The sequence below is a fragment of the Lithobates pipiens genome, unplaced genomic scaffold, assembly GCF_037356315.1.
Source record: "Lithobates pipiens isolate NorthernLeopardFrog02 unplaced genomic scaffold, aLitPip1_a1.2 Scaffold_27, whole genome shotgun sequence".
NCBI classification, from domain to species: domain Eukaryota; kingdom Metazoa; phylum Chordata; class Amphibia; order Anura; family Ranidae; genus Lithobates; species Lithobates pipiens.
In genome coordinates this window covers 97,507,885-97,527,561 of record NW_027507788.1, presented here as the reverse complement: position 1 = coordinate 97,527,561, position 19,677 = coordinate 97,507,885, and the positions used below count along the sequence as shown (strand labels likewise).

Sequence of the window (19,677 nt, the reverse complement as noted above, 5' to 3'; positions counted from 1 at the left end):
TTGGCAGGGTCCAACGCAATGACCATTCTGGCGCCTGTGTTGTCGTGTTGTGTCTGCAAGTTAATAAATAGTCGTCTCAGGTTGAAGGAAGTATTTCTACCTGGCATGAATCCCACTTGGTCTTCATGAATGAGGGACAAGATGACTGTGTTGAGGCGGGTAGCAAGGATCTCAGCCAAGATCTTGACATCCACTTTTAAAAGGGATATGGGGCGATAGGAGTGGCACAACCTTGCCTGGTTTGGAGATTAATAATATTGAGGCCTCCTGCATAGAGGCAGGTAGCACCAAGGACTCAAAAATATGTTTGTAGAGCTTGTGGAGCCTGGAAACTAAAAATTCAGAGTAAGTAGAGTTTAATTCCACGGGAGTCCATCCGACCCCAGGGATTTGGATCGGGGAAAGGCTGCTATGCCTTCAGCTATTTCTTCTTTAGAGAAGGGTCTATCTAGTTCTGCTGCCTGTTGATCCGTAAGTTAAGGAATCTGTATCTCGTTTAGGAAGAAATCAATGAGAAGGTTGGTATCTACTACTGTTGAGGTGTAAAGAGAGGCATAGAAATCTCTGAAAATGTCAGATCAAGTGAAGTTTCATTGGTACTAGAACCCAAAAAAGTCACTAAGTGTAATGACCAGTGCAGGGTGTTCCTCACAATGCACAAGGTGGACTAGCAATTTACCAGCTCTCTCACCATGTTCAAACAAAGAAGAAGAAAAGTTTGCATTTGGATTTTTCGTATTGCATTTGTGTGGCCACCCTGGAGTGTTGTCTGAGTAGGTTGTTTTTGTCGGCTGATGGGTCAGTTAGGAATTCCTGTTCTGCTCGTGTCAAGTCAGCCATCACCCTCTCCAGATCAGCTCCACAGACCCCCTTCAGTCTATTTATGCGTGTGACGAGCGTGGGCCTGACATGTATTTTGAAGGTGTCCCAAACTATGTGTGGTGGAGTTGAGTCATCATTATCAGTCAAGAACTGTTCCTAATCTGCGAGAATATTGTCATCTTCTGGCAGTAATGTAAGCCAGAAGGGGTTCAATTGCCAAAGAGCAGGTGGTCGGTTGTATGGCATTGTAAAAGTGGCCAGCAGGGGTTGTGGTCAGAGTGATCTCAGAGAAATACCTGCATCCAGCAGCCTAGGCAATAGTGAGTGAGATCAGAATCAAGTCAACGCAAGAAACAGACTGGTGGGAGGATGTGAAACACGAGAAGGCTCGGGCATCAGGGTGCACGGACCTCCACATATCCAAGAGGCCAAAGCTCCCAATAAGTTTTGCAAATCTGGTGGACAAAGGGAAAGTGGGTGAGGGTGAAGTCACCTGCAGCCTGTCAAGGCTGGGGTTAAGGGTCATGTTAAAGTCACCCAGCCGGCTGGGACAGTAGGAAGTGAAGTCATATAATCTAGACCTTCCATTATAAGTGCAGAATTGAATGGTGGGAGTACATACATTGCAAGTATTAACAGTGGTTACCCATATACAGTTGCATGTAAAAAAACAAACCTTCCAAAACGTGTTGATCCTAGATTCCCAGAGCTCGAAGTGTACAGATTTTGCAATAGATTTTGCAATAAGCATGGTGACTCCTCCTGAATGAGAGGAAAGGTGGAGTGATATGCCCATCCCACCCAGGGGCGCCTATCAGGACAGTTAAGTCAGCACGTTGCTTAACCACTTAAGGACTGCCTCACGCCGATGTACGTCGGCAGAATGACACGGCTGGGCACAAGCACGTACTGGTATGTTGCTCTTTAAGTGCCCAGCCATGAGGCGGGAGCGCGCCGGCGGCGGCGGGCTCACGACCTGGTCCTGAGCTCCGTGACCATGGCCGCAGGACCGGCGGACCCGATCGCCGCTGGTGTCCCGCGATCGGGTCACAGAGCTGAAGACCGAGGAGAGGTCTGTATAGACAAACCTCTCCCCGTGCTTCCTACTGTGGCTGTCACCGATTGTCTCTACCCTTTTATAGGGAAAGATGATCAGTGATGTCACATGCCAGGCTACGCCCCCTACAATAAAAAAAACACATAACGTCATACATAACACCTACACTGCCCGCTAGTGGTTAACTCCTTCACTGCCAGTGTCATTTACACAGGAATCAGTGCATTTAAATAGCACTGATTGCTGTATAAATGACAATGGTCCCAAAAATGTATCAAAAATGTCCGATGTGTCTGCCATAATGTCGCAGGCACAATAAAAATCGCTGATCGCCGCCATTCCTAGTAAATTTTTTTCTTATAAAAATGCTATAAAATTATCCCCTATTTTGTAAACGCTATAACTTTTGCCCAAACAAATCCATAATCAGTAATTGCGATTTTTTTACAAAAAATATGTAGAAGAATACGTATAGGCCTAAACTGAGGAAAAAAAAATTTTTTTATATATTTTTGGGGGATATTTATTATAGCAAAATTGTTGCTCTATTTTTATTTATAGAGCAAAAAATAAAAACCACAGAGGTGATCAAATACCACCAAAAGAAAGCTCTATTTGTGGGAAAAAAAGGTTGCCAATTTTGTTTGGGAGCCATGTCGCACGACCACGCAATTGTCAGTTAAAGCGACGCAGTGGCGAATCGCAAAAAGGGGCTTGGTCCTTTGGCTGCAAATTGGCCCGGGGCTTAAGTGGTTAAGAAAGGAAAATATATCTTATTCATACCCCTAACATTCCAGGCGAAGAGTTTCAGGGAGGCTTTATATCTTGAAAGTGACTGTATAAAGCCCATCTTGAAAAAAAGCACGCCTGTTTGTCTATACAGAGCGCATGCTCCAAAATGTCGCCGCAACTGCCTGTGACGTCACTACACCTGACACCTGCGTTCCACCACTGACCAGAGCCAAGCCTAAGGTCCCAGCTGTCCTAGATCATCCGGAAATCCTGCTGGACAGGACTCCCCTTCACATGGACAAGCTGTAATCAGGCAAAACAGCGCTGGACGGACGACACACTAAAGAGGAAGTGCTGGAAGTGTTCTTATATCTAAGTGGATTTATGCACCTGTAACACATTAAATGTAACTGGCTCTAACCTGGAGGCGCATCTTCTGTTCTTTTTTACATGTTTTGGAGTCTGCTCTCAACTTCCCTATGAAGGCTTGCCCTAGTGTATGGACTTGTTACTAAACATATACAGGTCTTTTAGCTTTCCTTTCTCTCCACCATTTCCCTTTTGTTTTAGTATTTATTCCTCCTCATTTGCACAAAGAATTTATAACAAGGACTTGTCTGATGGACCTTTATATCATTTCATACCAAGTGACAGTGCCACCATCCCCTGTGTTTTTCTAAAAAGTATTGACTCAGGGGGTCTGATTACAAATGCACACTACACTTTTCACATATTTGTAAAAAAAAATGTGAAAACTATTTATAATTTTCCTTTCACTTCACAATTATGTGCCACTTTGGGTTGGTCTATCACATAAAATCCCAATAAAATACATTTAAGTTTTTGGTTGTAACAAAATTTGGAAAAATTCACTTATTCATAGAATGTTAACAGATCAGTATGGCAGGAATGACCCTTAGTACCATTAGCAATAATCAGCATGGGTTTACAGTTTTCATCAAATTCTTGGATATAGTCCCTTATCATCTCCTCCAATAGTTTACATACTATCCATTTTAAACTGACTGGCCTGTAGTTTCCAGGTATATGTCCTTTTTTTTTTTTATATTGGTACCACGTGGGCTTTTCTCCAATCAGCTGGTACTATTTCTGTCAGTATTCTGTCCATTGTCTGCCATTACAATCAATATTACATTTGGAAATGCAAAGTTTCCATAAATCAGTTGAACTAGCCAAACTGAAAATAACATATATTTCATTTCTGCAACAAAGGCTTATTGAAGAACTTCATGTTAGGATTCTGCAGCAAAATCCAATCAGACTAGTAAAAAGGTGACTTCTAATTGGCTTCACTTTTCTCAGTGCTGTTTACATTAGGTAGTTATTCCACCAAAAGTGATATTGAATTTCAAGTTTGATCCCTGGTTTCTTACATCACTTAGGGGGTTTGCTCAACTTTGCTTACACACTATGGACTCATTTCTCTCGCTACGTTCTGTAAAACAGCAGAAGGTTAATGGGTAGAGTTGGGAAATTACCGGAGCAACATTACTTTTGATTAGGGATGAGCTCAAGCATCTTTGTGTCCTAGTCCAAAACCATCAGAGCAAGAAAGATGTCTCTTTATGGGCCAATCATAAGTGGTTAAGGCATTTCCCCCCCACAAGGGGCATCTATACAATCCGGCTGTAGGGCAGGCAGTGTTTCAGCTGCTTATGATTGCACAATACAGTGACAGCTTCCTGGTGGGATCATTCAGATGGGTTTGGACTAGGATCTTAACACACCTGAGCTCTTTCCTCTTGCTGCTAAACAGTAGCTGGTGGGCGACTCTAGTTGCTACCATCTGACAAATTTGAGTGTTTATTGGACACCTGTATATTAGAATCACAATGTAAACATTATTACCATTATCGTTTTCCTGTAGAGGGCTTTAGGTCAATATATATGTCTCTGTTCTGCTGTGTTAATTGCTGTTAAGACAAAATAGAGAATTCTGGTCATTATGACATGAAAAAGGTTTGGTGCAAAGGCAAAGTCATACTGCCATACATTATATAATTTTCTTGTATAATTTTCACTTAGATTTACCAAAACAATATAATAGGTGGTCAAACCTAGACACTTTCAAATTGAATGCAGTCAGGCAGGCTGTCATGGAAGGGATGCCTAACACAGGCATCCAGCACAAAGTAAGCAGATCAATGGGCTGCACTAAGGAATGAGGCTTGAAAGGTAAGTGAAAATATAAATATTTATTAAGGAAAAAGACACGCGTGCAAACCAAACACAGCAAACCATAAACAAGCAAGAACACAAATAAATACACAGCAACCATAAACAAGCAAGAGCACAAATAATACACAGCAAACCATAAACAAGCAAGAACACAAATAATACACAGCAAACCCCAAAACCCTAAACTAACTAACTATATACATGGAAAGGGAACACATATATAACAAGGCAGGGATGAGAGACAAGGGGAACAGGAGGCCAGGTGGAGGAAGCGGAAGTAAGGGGAGCCAAGGCAGGAATCAGGGGACAAGTCACAGGTATAGGGAACAGAGTCCAGGACAGGAAGCAAATCAGGAACAGGTCTCAGGCAACAGGTCAGGCAGGGACAAGGCTAGCAGGAAGGATTCTGAAGCAATGAGCCTCAGTGAAGGGCGGGCTTATATACTTCCAAGCCATACCACTTCAGGTGCAGCTGGATTATTAGAATGTCTGTTTGCTGGGGGACACCCGCTGGCGACCACCAGAACTGCAACCTTTGATGGCAAAAGAAACAGTGACACCAGCAGGCGACCCCAGCAACAACACCGTTCCTGACAGTTCCCCCCCCTAAGGAGTGGCCTCCGGACACTCCATTCTGCCCTTGACCTGACAGTGCATGTAAATGGGGAAAAGTCCAGAAAAGTCTCCCCTGTGATTGCTGACTTCTTTGCGCTCTCCGGCCAGAGTCTCTTAACCTACTGGGAGGCATGCCACCCAAGTCCGACAATGGAACATGTATCCCACCACCAGGGTCTGGAAGTTTAGATCTGGAAATAAAAACAGGCTGGGCAACTTGCTTCGGGTCATCGGGCTGGGCAGCAGGCTCCAGGTCATCAGGCTGGGCAGCAAGCATCGGGTCATCAGGCTGGGCAGCAAGCATCGGGTCATCAGGCTGGGCAGTAGGCTTGGCAGCAAGCACCGGGTCATCAGGCTGGGCAGCAAACACCGGGTCATCAGGCTGGGCAGCAAACACCGGGTCATCAGGCTGGGCAGTAGACTTGGCAGCAAGCACCGGGTCATCAGGTGGGGCAGCAAGCTCCAGGTCATCAGGCTGGGCAGTAGGCTTGGCAGAAAGCACCGGGTCACCAGGCTGGGCAGCAAACACTGGGTCATCAGCCTGGGCAGAAGGCTTGGCAGCGAGCTCCGGGTCATCAGGCTGGGCAGCGAGCTCCGGGTCATCAGGCTGGGCAGCGAGCTCCGGGTCATCAGGCTGGAAGGCCGGGACATCAGACTGCAAGGCATCGGACTGGAAGGCCGGGACATCAGACTGCAAGGCATCGGACTGGAAGGCCGGGACATCAGACTGCAAGGCATCGGACTGGAAGGCCGGGACATCAGACTGCAAGGCATCGGACTGGAAGGCCGGGACATCAGACTGCAAGGCATCGGACTGGAAGGCCGGGACATCAGACTGCAAGGCATCGGACTGGAAGGCCGGGACATCAGACTGCAAGGCATCGGGCTGGAAGGCCGGGACATCAGACTGCAAGGCATCGGGCTGGAAGGCCGGGACATCAGACTGCAAGGCATCAGGCTGGAAGGCCGGGACATCAGACTGCAAGGCATCAGGCTGGAAGGCCGGGACATCAGACTGCAAGGCATCAGGCTGGAAGGCCGGGACATCAGACTGCAAGGCATCAGGCTGGAAGGCCGGGACATCAGACTGCAAGGCATCAGGCTGGAAGGCCGGGACATCAGACTGCAAGGCATCAGGCTGGAAGGCCGGGACATCAGACTGCAAGGCATCAGGCTGGAAGGCCGGGACATCAGACTGCAAGGCATCAGGCTGGAAGGCCGGGACATCAGACTGCAAGGCATCAGGCTGGAAGGCCGGGACATCAGACTGCAAGGCATCAGGCTGGAAGGCCGGGACATCAGACTGCAAGGCATCAGGCTGGAAGGCCGGGACATCAGACTGCAAGGCATCAGGCTGGAAGGCCGGGACATCAGACTGCAAGGCATCAGGCTGGAAGGCCGGGACATCAGACTGCAAGGCATCAGGCTGGAAGGCCGGGACATCAGACTGCAAGGCATCAGGCTGCAAGGCCGGGACATCAGGCTGCAAGGCCGGGACATCAGACTGCAAGGCCGGGACATCAGACTGCAAGGCCGGGACATCAGACTGCAAGGCCGGGACATCAGACTGCAAGGCATCAGACTGCAAGGCATCAGACTGCAAGGCATCAGGCTGCAAGGCACCAGGCTGCAAGGCACCAGGCTGCAAGGCCGGGACATCAGACTGCAAGGCCGGGACATCAGACTGCAAGGCATCAGGCTGGAAGGCCGGGACATCAGACTGCAAGGCACCAGGCTGGAAGGCCGGGACATCAGACTGCAAGGCACCAGGCTGGAAGGCCGGGACATCAGACTGCAAGGCACCAGGCTGGAAGGCCGGGACATCAGACTGCAAGGCCGGGACATCAGACTGCAAGGCCGGGACATCAGACTGCAAGGCCGGGACATCAGACTGCAAGGCCGGGACATCAGACTGCAAGGCCGGGACATCAGACTGCAAGGCATCAGACTGCAAGGCACCAGGCTGCAAGGCACCAGGCTGCAAGGCACCAGGCTGCAAGGCACCAGGCTGCAAGGCCGGGACATCAGACTGCAAGGCCGGGACATCAGACTGCAAGGCCGGGACATCAGACTGCAAGGCCGGGACATCAGACTGCAAGGCCGGGACATCAGACTGCAAGGCCGGGACATCAGACTGCAAGGCCGGGACATCAGACTGCAAGGCCGGGGCATCAGACTGCAAGGCCGGGGCATCAGACTGCAAGGCCGGGGCATCAGACTGCAAGGCCGGGGCATCAGACTGCAAGGCCGGGGCATCAGACTGCAAGGCCGGGGCATCAGACTGCAAGGCCGGGGCATCAGACTGCAAGGCATCAGACTGCAAGGCATCAGACTGCAAGGCATCAGACTGCAAGGCATCAGACTGCAAGGCCGGGGCAGCAGGCTGGAAGGCGTCAGCAGGCTGGACAACAGGCAGAGACACTGGCACAACAGGCTGAACAGCAGGCATTGGAACATCAGGCGTGGAGGCAGAAGTGGGTGATGACAGAATGGTATGGGTTGGGAAAAACTTCCGTTTCTTTTTGGTTTTAGCAACTGAAGATTTGTATGTGGGTACAGGGCTGTAGGTAGTGGATGCAGCTGGTAAGAGCAAAGAGTGGAAGGATGGTAAAGCAGAGGGAGCAGATCTTGAGGGGAGATTCAATGGAACTGATGAAGGCAGCTGAGAAGTAGCAGAGGGGTTAAAGGCTGGGTAGGTACAGCAGGAGGAAACAGGGTACTGGTACTTCATTGGTAGCAGGGTGTATTGATCAGAAATTGTGGTTGTTGGGGGTAATAGAGAGGAAGATATCCCAGCAGGCTGGTATCTGGACACAGAAATGGGTGGTTGGGAGCTGACAGAAGCTGAGTACAACAAGCTTGACCAGGCCTGTAATAATGGTTGCACAAAATCAGGTTTGCACACGGTTTGTCTGACCAGAGACTGCACTGAATCAATACACGCTGCAAGCACCTGTTGAGGACAAGCTGAGTACTGCTCAAAGAAAAAGGCTGAGTCATCTTCCAACAGCCACACCAAAGACTCTACCTGAGCTGCACTAAAAGGGGGTGTATAGTCATCACCTCCACTAGAGGCATCAGACAGGGCCAACTCTGTACAGATCCGAATCAATGGCTGCACATCCTCAAACAGAAAACTGCCCTGATCAACAAAAACATGGGCTATACGGATACATTCCAGCAGTTGCTCTCTAGTGTATTCACCTAATGTCTGATGACAAAAATCTCTGTCATCTGTTGCCAGAAGCGAAAGATACAGGATATCTTCCAGATGCATTTTTCTTGGCAATAGCAAGTGTCCAGATCCTATTCCCAAGTGCAGCCGATCTGTTAGTATGGCTTCAGAATTCTGTCATGGAAGGGATGCCTAACACAGGCATCCAGCACAAAGTAAGCAGATCAATGGGCTGCACTAAGGAATGAGGCTTGAAAGGTAAGTGAAAATATAAATATTTATTAAGGAAAAAGACACGCGTGCAAACCAAACACAGCAAACCATAAACAAGCAAGAACACAAATAAATACACAGCAACCATAAACAAGCAAGAGCACAAATAATACACAGCAAACCATAAACAAGCAAGAACACAAATAATACACAGCAAACCCCAAAACCCTAAACTAACTAACTATATACATGGAAAGGGAACACATATATAACAAGGCAGGGATGAGAGACAAGGGGAACAGGAGGCCAGGTGGAGGAAGCCGAAGTAAGGGGAGCCAAGGCAGGAATCAGGGGACAAGTCACAGGTATAGGGAACAGAGTCCAGGACAGGAAGCAAATCAGGAACAGGTCTCAGGCAACAGGTCAGGCAGGGACAAGGCTAGCAGGAAGGATTCTGAAGCAATGAGCCTCAGTGAAGGGCGGGCTTATATACTTCCAAGCCATACCACTTCAGGTGCAGCTGGATTATTAGAATGTCTGTTTGCTGGGGGACACCCGCTGGTGACCACCAGAACTGCAACCTTTGATGGCAAAAGAAACAGTGACACCAGCAGGCGACCCCAGCAACAACACCGTTCCTGACACAGGCCCTTGCACTAAATTGTTGAAGATAAATCTAAAGCATATTGAATCAGAAAATTGTATGACCAGCCTAACAGACTGACAGATTCAGGAGATGGCACTGCCCCTTGACACCTGTGCCTTCTAAAATACACAATGTACATGCTCATGACATTAGTAGAAGAAGCGGTGAAGTCAGCATCTTTTAAAGTTATGAATTGTAAATGCTTGGGCAAAAAATATGGAGAAATAAGTTACTGGCATGTTACCAATCCCTAAGTGTGGTGGTTGCATTTTTTTTAGGCTTTTTCACCTTTATTTTTGTTGAAAGAACAAAAGCAAATTTGTTAAACTTGAAACAGAAAATACTAAAGCGCAAATACGGATCCTCAGTGGAACGTGCCTAAAAGCAAACACCTAAACGTGGTCAGTCACCAGGATAAATAAATACTAAAAAACTAAAGTGCAATGTGTAAAGTGTGCAACAAGCTAGATACAGCAAAGTGGCCCTAGGGGGAGAACAACCCCAAATATCTCCCACCCCTTTAGAATATATATGTGATTCCAACAAATTGTATCACTACCTGATGTGACAACTGAATATATCTAAAGTGAAAATAAATAAATAGCCAAATATTACCGTGGAAAGATAAGTGGTACTAAAGTGAAATGTGCAATCTGTGTTAATTAAGTGAAAAAAAACTCAGGGGGAGGAAAATGTCACAAACACCCCTGGCACTAGTGCTAAGTAAATGGTGCATCAACCATAAATGTATAATATATCAAATAGAAATGCCAAAATCAATGCGTCAGTCAGTATGAGACAAATAAACCAAGGTTGAATAAAAAATTTAGCTGATGAAAAAAAATATGTGCAAAATATGTAGTGGGCTGTATGCGGCGATGTATACAATGGGGCTAAGTCACCACAAAGCCCCATTGTTGAAGTCTCAACATATCATAAGTGAAAAAGCCTTGAATATAAAAGTACATGTTCAATATAACCAAAAAAAATGGGTAAATGAGAAAATAGTTACTCCCGAGCGCGTTTAGGCTTTCAGCATGGTAAGGGAATATCCCGAGTATACAAGCTTCACCATAATCAGGTAATCCAGGTGGAATGCTTAAAACTGGTTACCTTGCTGCTCCGCTCATGGATGGGTATTTAAAATTTAAAAACAATTTAAAAACAAATGCAGAATATATTACATAAAACAATACAATATAAAAATTGTCGAGACTCCCTCCAGTGGTCATCGGAGGAATAATCACAACACAATTTGAAAAACATGTACTCCTCTAAGGAGAGGGCTTTAACATGGGTAGGTGGCCATACAAAATTACATCAAAAAATAATAATTGATAATTTAATAATAATGGTTAAAAATTGATAACATCAAGTACAATATACATTTCATGTATTTACAGACAAAAAAAACACATATACATAATTAATCCTGTTACACTGTATACTTCCTCCGTCCAACTGTATACCAACACACTACAGTGGACAGAAGGCAGCAACTCGACGTGTTTCGAGATCTTAGATAAATTCTCTTCATCAGGGGTATAGATAATTTGCATCAAACAGAAAACAGGAAATCACTATGATAGCCAGAGTCAGTGCACTGGGCGGTATGAAGGATGCGGGATGGTAAAAAAGAGAAAACCTCTATCCAATCACTGGGAAATGGATTGTGAACAGATCGGATCAGTGAATATAGACTGAATGGCCATTAAGACAAGGAGCTCACAAGGGATATCAATTAATGTAAAAAGGTAAAAAAGTAGTGATGCGCGGTACTATAATAGGGAGTTGGCCTAGGAGGCTTAATAAATTCTATAGGCACTAAGATTGTGCGTGATATATATATTCCCGTATACAGTAAGAGAAAGGTATATAAAAAGTTGTGCGTATTTTTATAAGGGGGTGGTGGACAACTCTCACCACTATAGCATGATGATATTCAAGATAGGAGACAAATGTAATGAGTAAGAAAAAAAAGAAAAAATATGCAATACTTGGAATAAGTAATCCCTAATGCGATTTTTTAACTGACAGAATTGCATAAAGTGCCAGTGCTAGACAATAAATAGAATCATGAAAGTATTAACTACACCATAGATTAAATAAAACAATATATATAAAGCAGTCACAAAGAATAGTGAATCGCAGTGCGATTTGTTCACGCTGACAAAATCGCATAAAGTGCCAGTGCTAAAGGTGAGAAGGTGTGTGGAATATTCTGTTACACAATAAGGTAAATAGGATAATATGTATAAAACAATCACCAACTCGATAAAACGTATGTGCAAGAAATGGTGAGTTGTAGCTGCCAGAAGTCGCATAAAGTGCTAGTGTCACAGAAGTGGTAGAACAAGGTCCGTGCGGGTGTTCTCTACCATATAATCATCAAAACAATATTCCTGCGACCGTGAACAGCTCAATAGTTCAATTGTGCAAAAAATGACAGAAAATCAAAATAAACGCATAAGTAATATTGGTGTTAAGGGAGTAAAGAAAATCCCACAAACTAATCAGAAAACTGTGTACGATACCTACAAGAAATTATATAAAAAATAACAATAGCATATATCAGAGTGTGACCATTATGCTATTGTTATTTTTTATATAATTTCTTGTAGGTATCGTACACAGTTTTCTGATTAGTTTGTGGGATTTTCTTTACTCCCTTAACACCAATATTACTTATGCGTTTATTTTGATTTTCTGTCATTTTTTGCACAATTGAACTATTGAGCTGTTCACGGTCGCAGGAATATTGTTTTGATGATTATATGGTAGAGAACACCCACACGGACCTTGTTCTACCACTTCTGTGACACTAGCACTTTATGCGACTTCTGGCAGCTACAACTCACCATTTCTTGCACATACGTTTTATCGAGTTGGTGATTGTTTTATACATATTATCCTATTTACCTTATTGTGTAACAGAATATTCCACACACCTTCTCACCTTTAGCACTGGCACTTTATGCGATTTTGTCAGCGTGAACAAATCGCACTGCGATTCACTATTCTTTGTGACTGCTTTATATATATTGTTTTATTTAATCTATGGTGTAGTTAATACTTTCATGATTCTATTTATTGTCTAGCACTGGCACTTTATGCAATTCTGTCAGTTAAAAAATCGCATTAGGGATTACTTATTCCAAGTATTGCATATTTTTTCTTTTTTTTCTTACTCATTACATTTGTCTCCTATCTTGAATATCATCATGCTATAGTGGTGAGAGTTGTCCACCACCCCCTTATAAAAATACGCACAACTTTTTATATACCTTTCTCTTACTGTATACGGGAATATATATATCACGCACAATCTTAGTGCCTATAGAATTTATTAAGCCTCCTAGGCCAACTCCCTATTATAGTACCGCGCATCACTACTTTTTTACCTTTTTACTCTGCTATTGGGACCGAAGCATCCCCATTTCAGTGTATGCAGCAGTACGATTATCGGATTCTTCCCTGATTAGGCGCAGGAATAACCCTTTTCTCATCAATTAATGTAACCCCACAGAATGAACACATCGCTGGTCTCCTGTATTCACCAAATGCATGAGGGAAGCCCAAATTCCTATATCAATGGATCAGCGACCCAAAGCATGTATCCATCACACACCAGCTGATTGGATATACAAACCATCCAAGCCAGCATCCATTTCAAATGATTGCGCCAGGCTCATGTCCCCCGGGCTCGGAGGAATAATGACACAGTCACAATTCCTCCAATGACCACTGGAGGGAGTCTCGCCAATTTTTACATATGATTAATTATTATATTGTATTTGTTTTATGTAATATATTGCGCATTTGTTTTTAAATTGAGCTGCTCTAATAGGAGACTAATAAAGAACCGCCCTATCGCTGCGGCTCGTGGTGATATAAATATGAAGCGTCACAGGTTTCCAGGCAAATCCTGAAAAAGTCACGTGACAGTGACGCAATGCATAGGGAGGCGGAGCCTGTTACCGCATACGATAGGAGTTGGCAGTCTTTATGCTGCATGGACAAGCGGTGGTATCTGACCATTCTTTATGAAAGCGCTACTTCCATCTATATAATCAAATACCCACCCATGAGCGGAGCAGCAAGGTAACCCAATTTAAGCACTCCACCTGGATTACGCGATTATGGTGAAGCTTGTATACTCGGGATATTCCCTTACCATGCTCAAAGCTTAAATGCGCTCGGGAGTGGCTATTTTCTCATTTACCTATTTTGGTTATATTGAACATGTACTTTTATATTCAAGGCTTTTTCACTTATGTGCAAAATATGCAGTGGGCTGTATGCAGTGATATATACAATGGGGCCAAGTCACCACAAGCCCCTAATATTGTAGTCTCAACATTTCATCATATTTTTTTTTCATTGGCTACATTTTTTAATCAACCTTGATTTATTTGTCTCATACTGACTGACACATTGATTTTGGCATTTCTATTTGATATATTATACATTTATGGTTGATGCACCATTTATTTAGCACTATTCATTTGTCACATCAGGTAGTGAAACAATTTGTTGGAATCACGTATATATTCTAAAGGGGTGGGAGATATTTGGGGTTTTTCTCCCCCTAGGGCCACTTTGCTGTTTCTAGCTTGTTGCACACTTTGCACATTGCACTTTAGTTTTTTAGGTGTAATATTGATTTTAGCGCAACACTATTATTTAGTATAGACTTGTTAAACTGACAATATATATGCATAATACCTTTCTATCCAGCAGGTGGCTCTGCAGTGTTATAATGTGTATTCTATGGTAATGTAATGAGAGGAAGTGCTTGCTTTTATGGGGGAATATCAGAACATGTATGCTCCTTGTTCCTGTTGCATGAAAAGACAAGTACACAGTGAGGAAAGCAAAGTGTATTGCTGTATACAAGAAGCTTCCAGCGCATTATTTCAATATTCTGCACAACAGGTTATGGGCCCAGCAAACTCAGCAGCACACAGGCACTGGAAAGAGAACCCTACAACTCAGTGAGTACAGTGAGTATTGTATACAAGCTACTGAAAGATGGCAAGTGGTTCAGATGTGACGTTTGTAATAGCATAGCTGAACAATCACCTTTAAAGTGATGCAGTCTGGCAAGCCATGTGGCTGGTGCATAGAGTCAGGTGCGAGAAGCCATATGACTAGCAATGCAACCTTCTTTACAAACATTGATTGCAGTGCAAAAGACAAAGTGAACCGATATCTACTGACATTCATTGATGATTATTCCAGGTACACAACTAATCTGATGAAACACAAGAATGAAACATCAGAGAAAATTGAAGAGTTTGTTACCATGTCTAGCAACAAATTCCAAAGGAAAGCAGGAATAACATGCACCGACAATGGTGGACAATACATGAGCAAACAAGTGGCCTCATACCCGAAGAGAAAAGAAATAGTACACCAGACAACCACACCATACACTCCTGAACAAAACGGTGTAGCAAATATGAAAAATCATACTCTAATGCCACGTACACACGTTCAGAATTTCAGCCAGCAAAAAAGACAGATGAGAGCTTTTCATCGGAAAATGCGACCGTGTGTATGCTCCATCGGAATTTAGTTGGCCGAATTCCCGCCAGCAAAAATTTGATAGCATGTTCTCAATTTTTCTGATGGAAAAACGTTCTATTGGAAATTCCGATCGTGTGTATGCAATTCCGACACGCAAAAACTCACGCATGCTCAGATTCAACTACAAGATGGATTCCATTAGCTACTAGGTATTGAACTTCCTTTTTCTAGTCCCATCGTATGTGTTGTACGTCACTGCGTTCTTGGCTGTCGGAATTTGGTGTGACCGTTTTTAGGTAAGACAGTTTGAGCGGAATTCCATCGGAATTCTGACAGGAAAACCATCAGAGCTATTTCCTACGAGAATTCTGATCGTGTGTATATGGCATTATAGAAATGGCCAGATGCATGTTGTCGGATGACAATCTACCGCACAAGTACTGGGGATAAGCAGTCATGATTGCAGTCTACCTACAGAACAGACTACCCTTAACAGCCATTAAAAGTACTTCATTCGAAATGTGGCATGGATCAAAGCCTAGCATAGGGTACATCAGAGTGTTTGGATGTAAAGCATATGCCTATATTGCAAGTAAAACGCAATCCAAGCTGGAGAACAGAGCCACATAGGGCATTCTAGTAGGCTACAGTGAGCAAACTAAGGCCCCTTTCACACTACCAGGACCTCAAAGTTGCTTAACTTTGCCGCAATTTTACTGCAATTTTGCCGCCACAATTTTGCCACAATTTCAGGGAGACTTGGGGTCTATGAACCTGAACTCACATCAAAGTCGGACCAAAGTAGTGCAGGGACTACTTTGAAGTCGGCACGACTTGAAGACGTACTAATATGAATGGTTTTCATTGGAAATCATGTTGAATGACTTGTCACGCTACTTTGCAGTCCAAAATTGAAGAAGTGTGAAAGGGGCCTAAAGGTTACAGAATCCTACACCAAAAGACTGACAAAGTGACAATAAGCCATAGTGTTTATTTTTACGAGAGCCCATCATCCGAAACACCAATCCCTGAAAGCTGTGAAGTGAATATGCCCAGCAATCCAGAAGAAAAGGTCCACCAAAGCAAACCTGCGCGAACAAGGAGGTTGAACTCACAATACCTAAATCAAGTTCCCCACCAGATCTTGCTGAACTGCCTGAAGTCAGAAGATCCACTGGTACCACAAAGGGGAACCAACATCCTGGGAAGACATAGAAAAATCGCCAAAATTTGAAGCCAATAAATGGAGAAAGGCAGCAGACGAAGAATTAAAGTCACTTCAAGAAAATAAAACCTGGACACTCACAGAGCACCTTCCTAACCGCAAAACTATAGGAATTAAGTGGACTTTCAAAGTAAAGTCAGACGCAGAAGGGAATATCCACAAATACAAAGCCAACCTAGTTGGCAAGGGTTACACCCAAATTCGTAAAGATTACTATGAAACATTCGCTCCCATCGTTAAACACTCCACCAGAGCGCTTCTTAGCGTTGCAGCTGGAAAGGGAATGGAAGTGAAACACCTAGATGTTAAAACTGCTTTCCTATAAGGAGACATTAAGGAAAACCTCTACATGGAGCAACCACCAGGGTTTGAGCAAGGAGATAACCTTGTGTGTACATTTCAGAAGAGCATCTACGGTCTAAAGCAATCTGCAAGGATGTGGAATGAGAAAGTGAACAATGTACTTACTAGAGAGGGATTCTCAAGAAGTAAAGCAGACCCCTGTCTCTACTCCAGGAATCAAGAAGACGGATGGATATACATCCTTATCTATGTTCATGACATTATAATTTGTTTTGAACAAGAAGGGGATTAGCTAGTTCACAAGCTGATTGAAAATGTTGAAATCAAAGAGCAAGATGGTGTTGACTAGGGATGAGCCGAACACCCCCCGGTTCGGTTCGCACCAGAACTTTCGAACGGACCCCAAATTCGTACGAACTTTAGAACCCCATTGAAGTCTATGGGACTCGAACGTTCGAAATTAAAAGTGCTAATTTTAACGGCTAATATGCAAGATACTGTCCTAAAAAGGGTTTGGGGGCCTGGCTCCTGCCCCAGGGGACATGGGTCAATGCCTAAAATGTTTTTAAAAATGGCCGTTTTGGCGGGAGCACTGATTTTAATGACGATTAAAGTTAACAAAAAAAAGTTAAATATTCCTTTAAATATGGTGCCTGGGGGGTGTCTGTAGTATGCCTGTGAAGTGCCACGTGTTTCCCGTGTTTAGAACAGTCCCTGCACAAAATGACATTAAACGGAAATAACATCATTTAAAACTGCTGCGGTTTTAATGTTATATCTGGTTCCTGCAATATGGTTGAAAATCATTGAGAAAAATGGCATGGGTAGCCCTCCCTGCCCATTACCAGCCCCTTTGGGTCTTGTACGCATATTAAGGGGAACCCCGTACCCATATTAAAAAAAGGAAATGCGTGTGGCCCCCAGGCCCTATATACTCAGAACAGCAGTATACAGGCGGTGCAAACAAGACAGGGACTGTGTAGGTTTGTTGTGTTAAGTTGGACGTGGTGGGTCTAGGGAAGGAGTCACTGATGATGACATTGAGACGAGGGAAGACGATGCGTTGGCAGCTGCTTTGCTAGTACCCTGAGACTGGGTGAGAGAGGCTGAGGAGGATGAAGAGGGCTTGGTCATCCACTCTACCAAGTCGTTGGCATGTTGCGGTTCAACATGTCCAGCTGCCGAAAAGAAGGACAAGCGTGTCCCATGGCCACGTGCTGATGACAATGCACCGCGTCCACGACCAGCACTGTTGTCTCTAGACACAGAGCCTGCTTGCCCTCTTTTATCGGCTTGTGCCTGTCTGCCTCTCCTTGCTGGCCTTCCAGACATGGTAATGGCCTGAAGGGAGTTGGGTAAAACAGCAGTTGGGTAGTGTATATTGTGCTGGAGGCACACAACACCCACTAACTCCTGCATATGCCTTTATTATAGAACACCAGAGATAAAGGGGTATACTGTAATGGAGTCACACAACACCCACTAAGCCCTGCAGATGGCTCTATTAGAGAACAGCAATAAAGGGTAGCTACAGGTGTATATTGTGCTGGAGGCACAAAACACCCACTAACTCCTGCAGATGCCTTTATTATAGAACACCAGAGATAAAGGGGTATATACAGATGTATACTGTGCTGTGCTGGAGGCACACACAACTTCCAATAACTCCTGCAGATGGCAAGTGGGCTCAAATAGAGAAGAGCTATGTAGGTGGATATAGCGGTGTGTACTGGGTACAGAGCACGCAGACAGCACGCACAAGCTCCTAACACTACTGACTGCAAGCTCTATTATAAAAGATAGATCACTAGCTATATAGGTGAGGTGAATATAGCAGTGTATACTGCGGTCAGGGCACGCAGACAACAACCACTACAGAAGAGCAAGATCGAAAATCGGCCGATAACGATCGGTGTATACTGTGTTGAAGGTACACAGAACACCCACTAACTGCTTCAGACGCCAACACACTACACAAGGCCGCCGCGCTGGCGGCCTTATATAGTGTGGGGCGTGTACTACACAGCCTGAGCTATGATTGGCCACAGGCATCCTGCCTGTGGCCAATCATGGCTCTCCTTGCTGCTGGCGCTGTGATTGGCCAAGCATGCGGGGTCACAGTGCATGCTTGGCCAATCATGAGCCAGCAATGCACTGTGATGACGCAGTGCATTGTGGGCCGTGAGCGCCACACGAATTTGGCGCGAACGGCCCATAACGTTCGGAATTCGCCGAACACGAAGCTCATCCCTAGTGTTGACATTCAATACTGCCTGTCAGAGGAGATAACTGCTGATGCACTCACCAAGCCTTTATTGAAGGAACGCCATAGTTATGTCCAGAAGAAGCTGAATGTAATTTGACAAAACACATGCTGTTGAGAAGGGGTGTTGACAGAACAGCAGCAAAGTTGCATATACATATACTGACAATATATATATATATATGAGCATTATACCTTTCTATCCAGTAGGTGGCACTGCAGTGTTATAATCTACATTACATTACTATAGAATATACAAGTGTTTTCTTTCCTCACTTTGTACTTGTCTTTTCATGGAACAGGAACAAGAAGCATACATGTTCTGGTATTCCTCCATAAAAGCAGAGCATATTGCTGTATACAAGAAGTTTCCAGCACATTATTTCAATATTCCGCACAACAATTTTCACCTGGTGATCTGTCCAGGAATACATTTCCTGTCTTAAGGTGTCTCCACTCTGGATGGAGGAGCAACAAGGCACCTTTGGATATCAGCATTGTCAGGCCGGGGAGAAGGTAGTGTTAGGTGCACTAGCAAATTTAGATGGACCTGGCTAACAATTTAAACCTGAACTCCAGGTAATACTTTTTAAAGCAGTAGTAAACTGCTGTTTTTAAAAACAAAAACCTGCTAGACAAAGTTATAGTATGCTAGTATGCATCACATACTAGCACATTATGTGAACCATAGAACAAAGCCCTCCAAGCAGCATGCTGTCACCGCTGAAGGCGCTTCCTTCTTTGCCCGGTCTTCCTTTCAGGTTCATTGACTCCAGCTATGTGAGTTTCTGAAACCATAATGACGTCACTCCAAGGCTCATGCACCCATGCGCATGGGAGCCCCCGTTTATGGCACAGGACTCTAAAGGAATGGCACGGGTATGCCGTTCCATCAGAG

The 19,677-nt window shown here is 44.4% G+C and overlaps 1 protein-coding gene across 3 annotated transcripts in view; it reads right to left on the bottom strand.

Annotated features, from left to right (window-relative positions):
• LOC143934022 (cell adhesion molecule CEACAM1-like) overlaps window positions 1-19,677 on the bottom strand; it is a 194,302-nt gene that overhangs the window by 4,121 nt on the left and 170,504 nt on the right. For all 3 annotated transcript variants that reach the window (XM_077457256.1, XM_077457258.1, XM_077457259.1), the window contains one exon: window positions 4,481-4,545. In XM_077457256.1, the coding sequence (XP_077313382.1) occupies window positions 4,483-4,545 (63 nt within the window). In that variant the 3' untranslated portion in view covers window positions 4,481-4,482. The remainder of the gene's footprint in view (window positions 1-4,480; window positions 4,546-19,677) is intronic.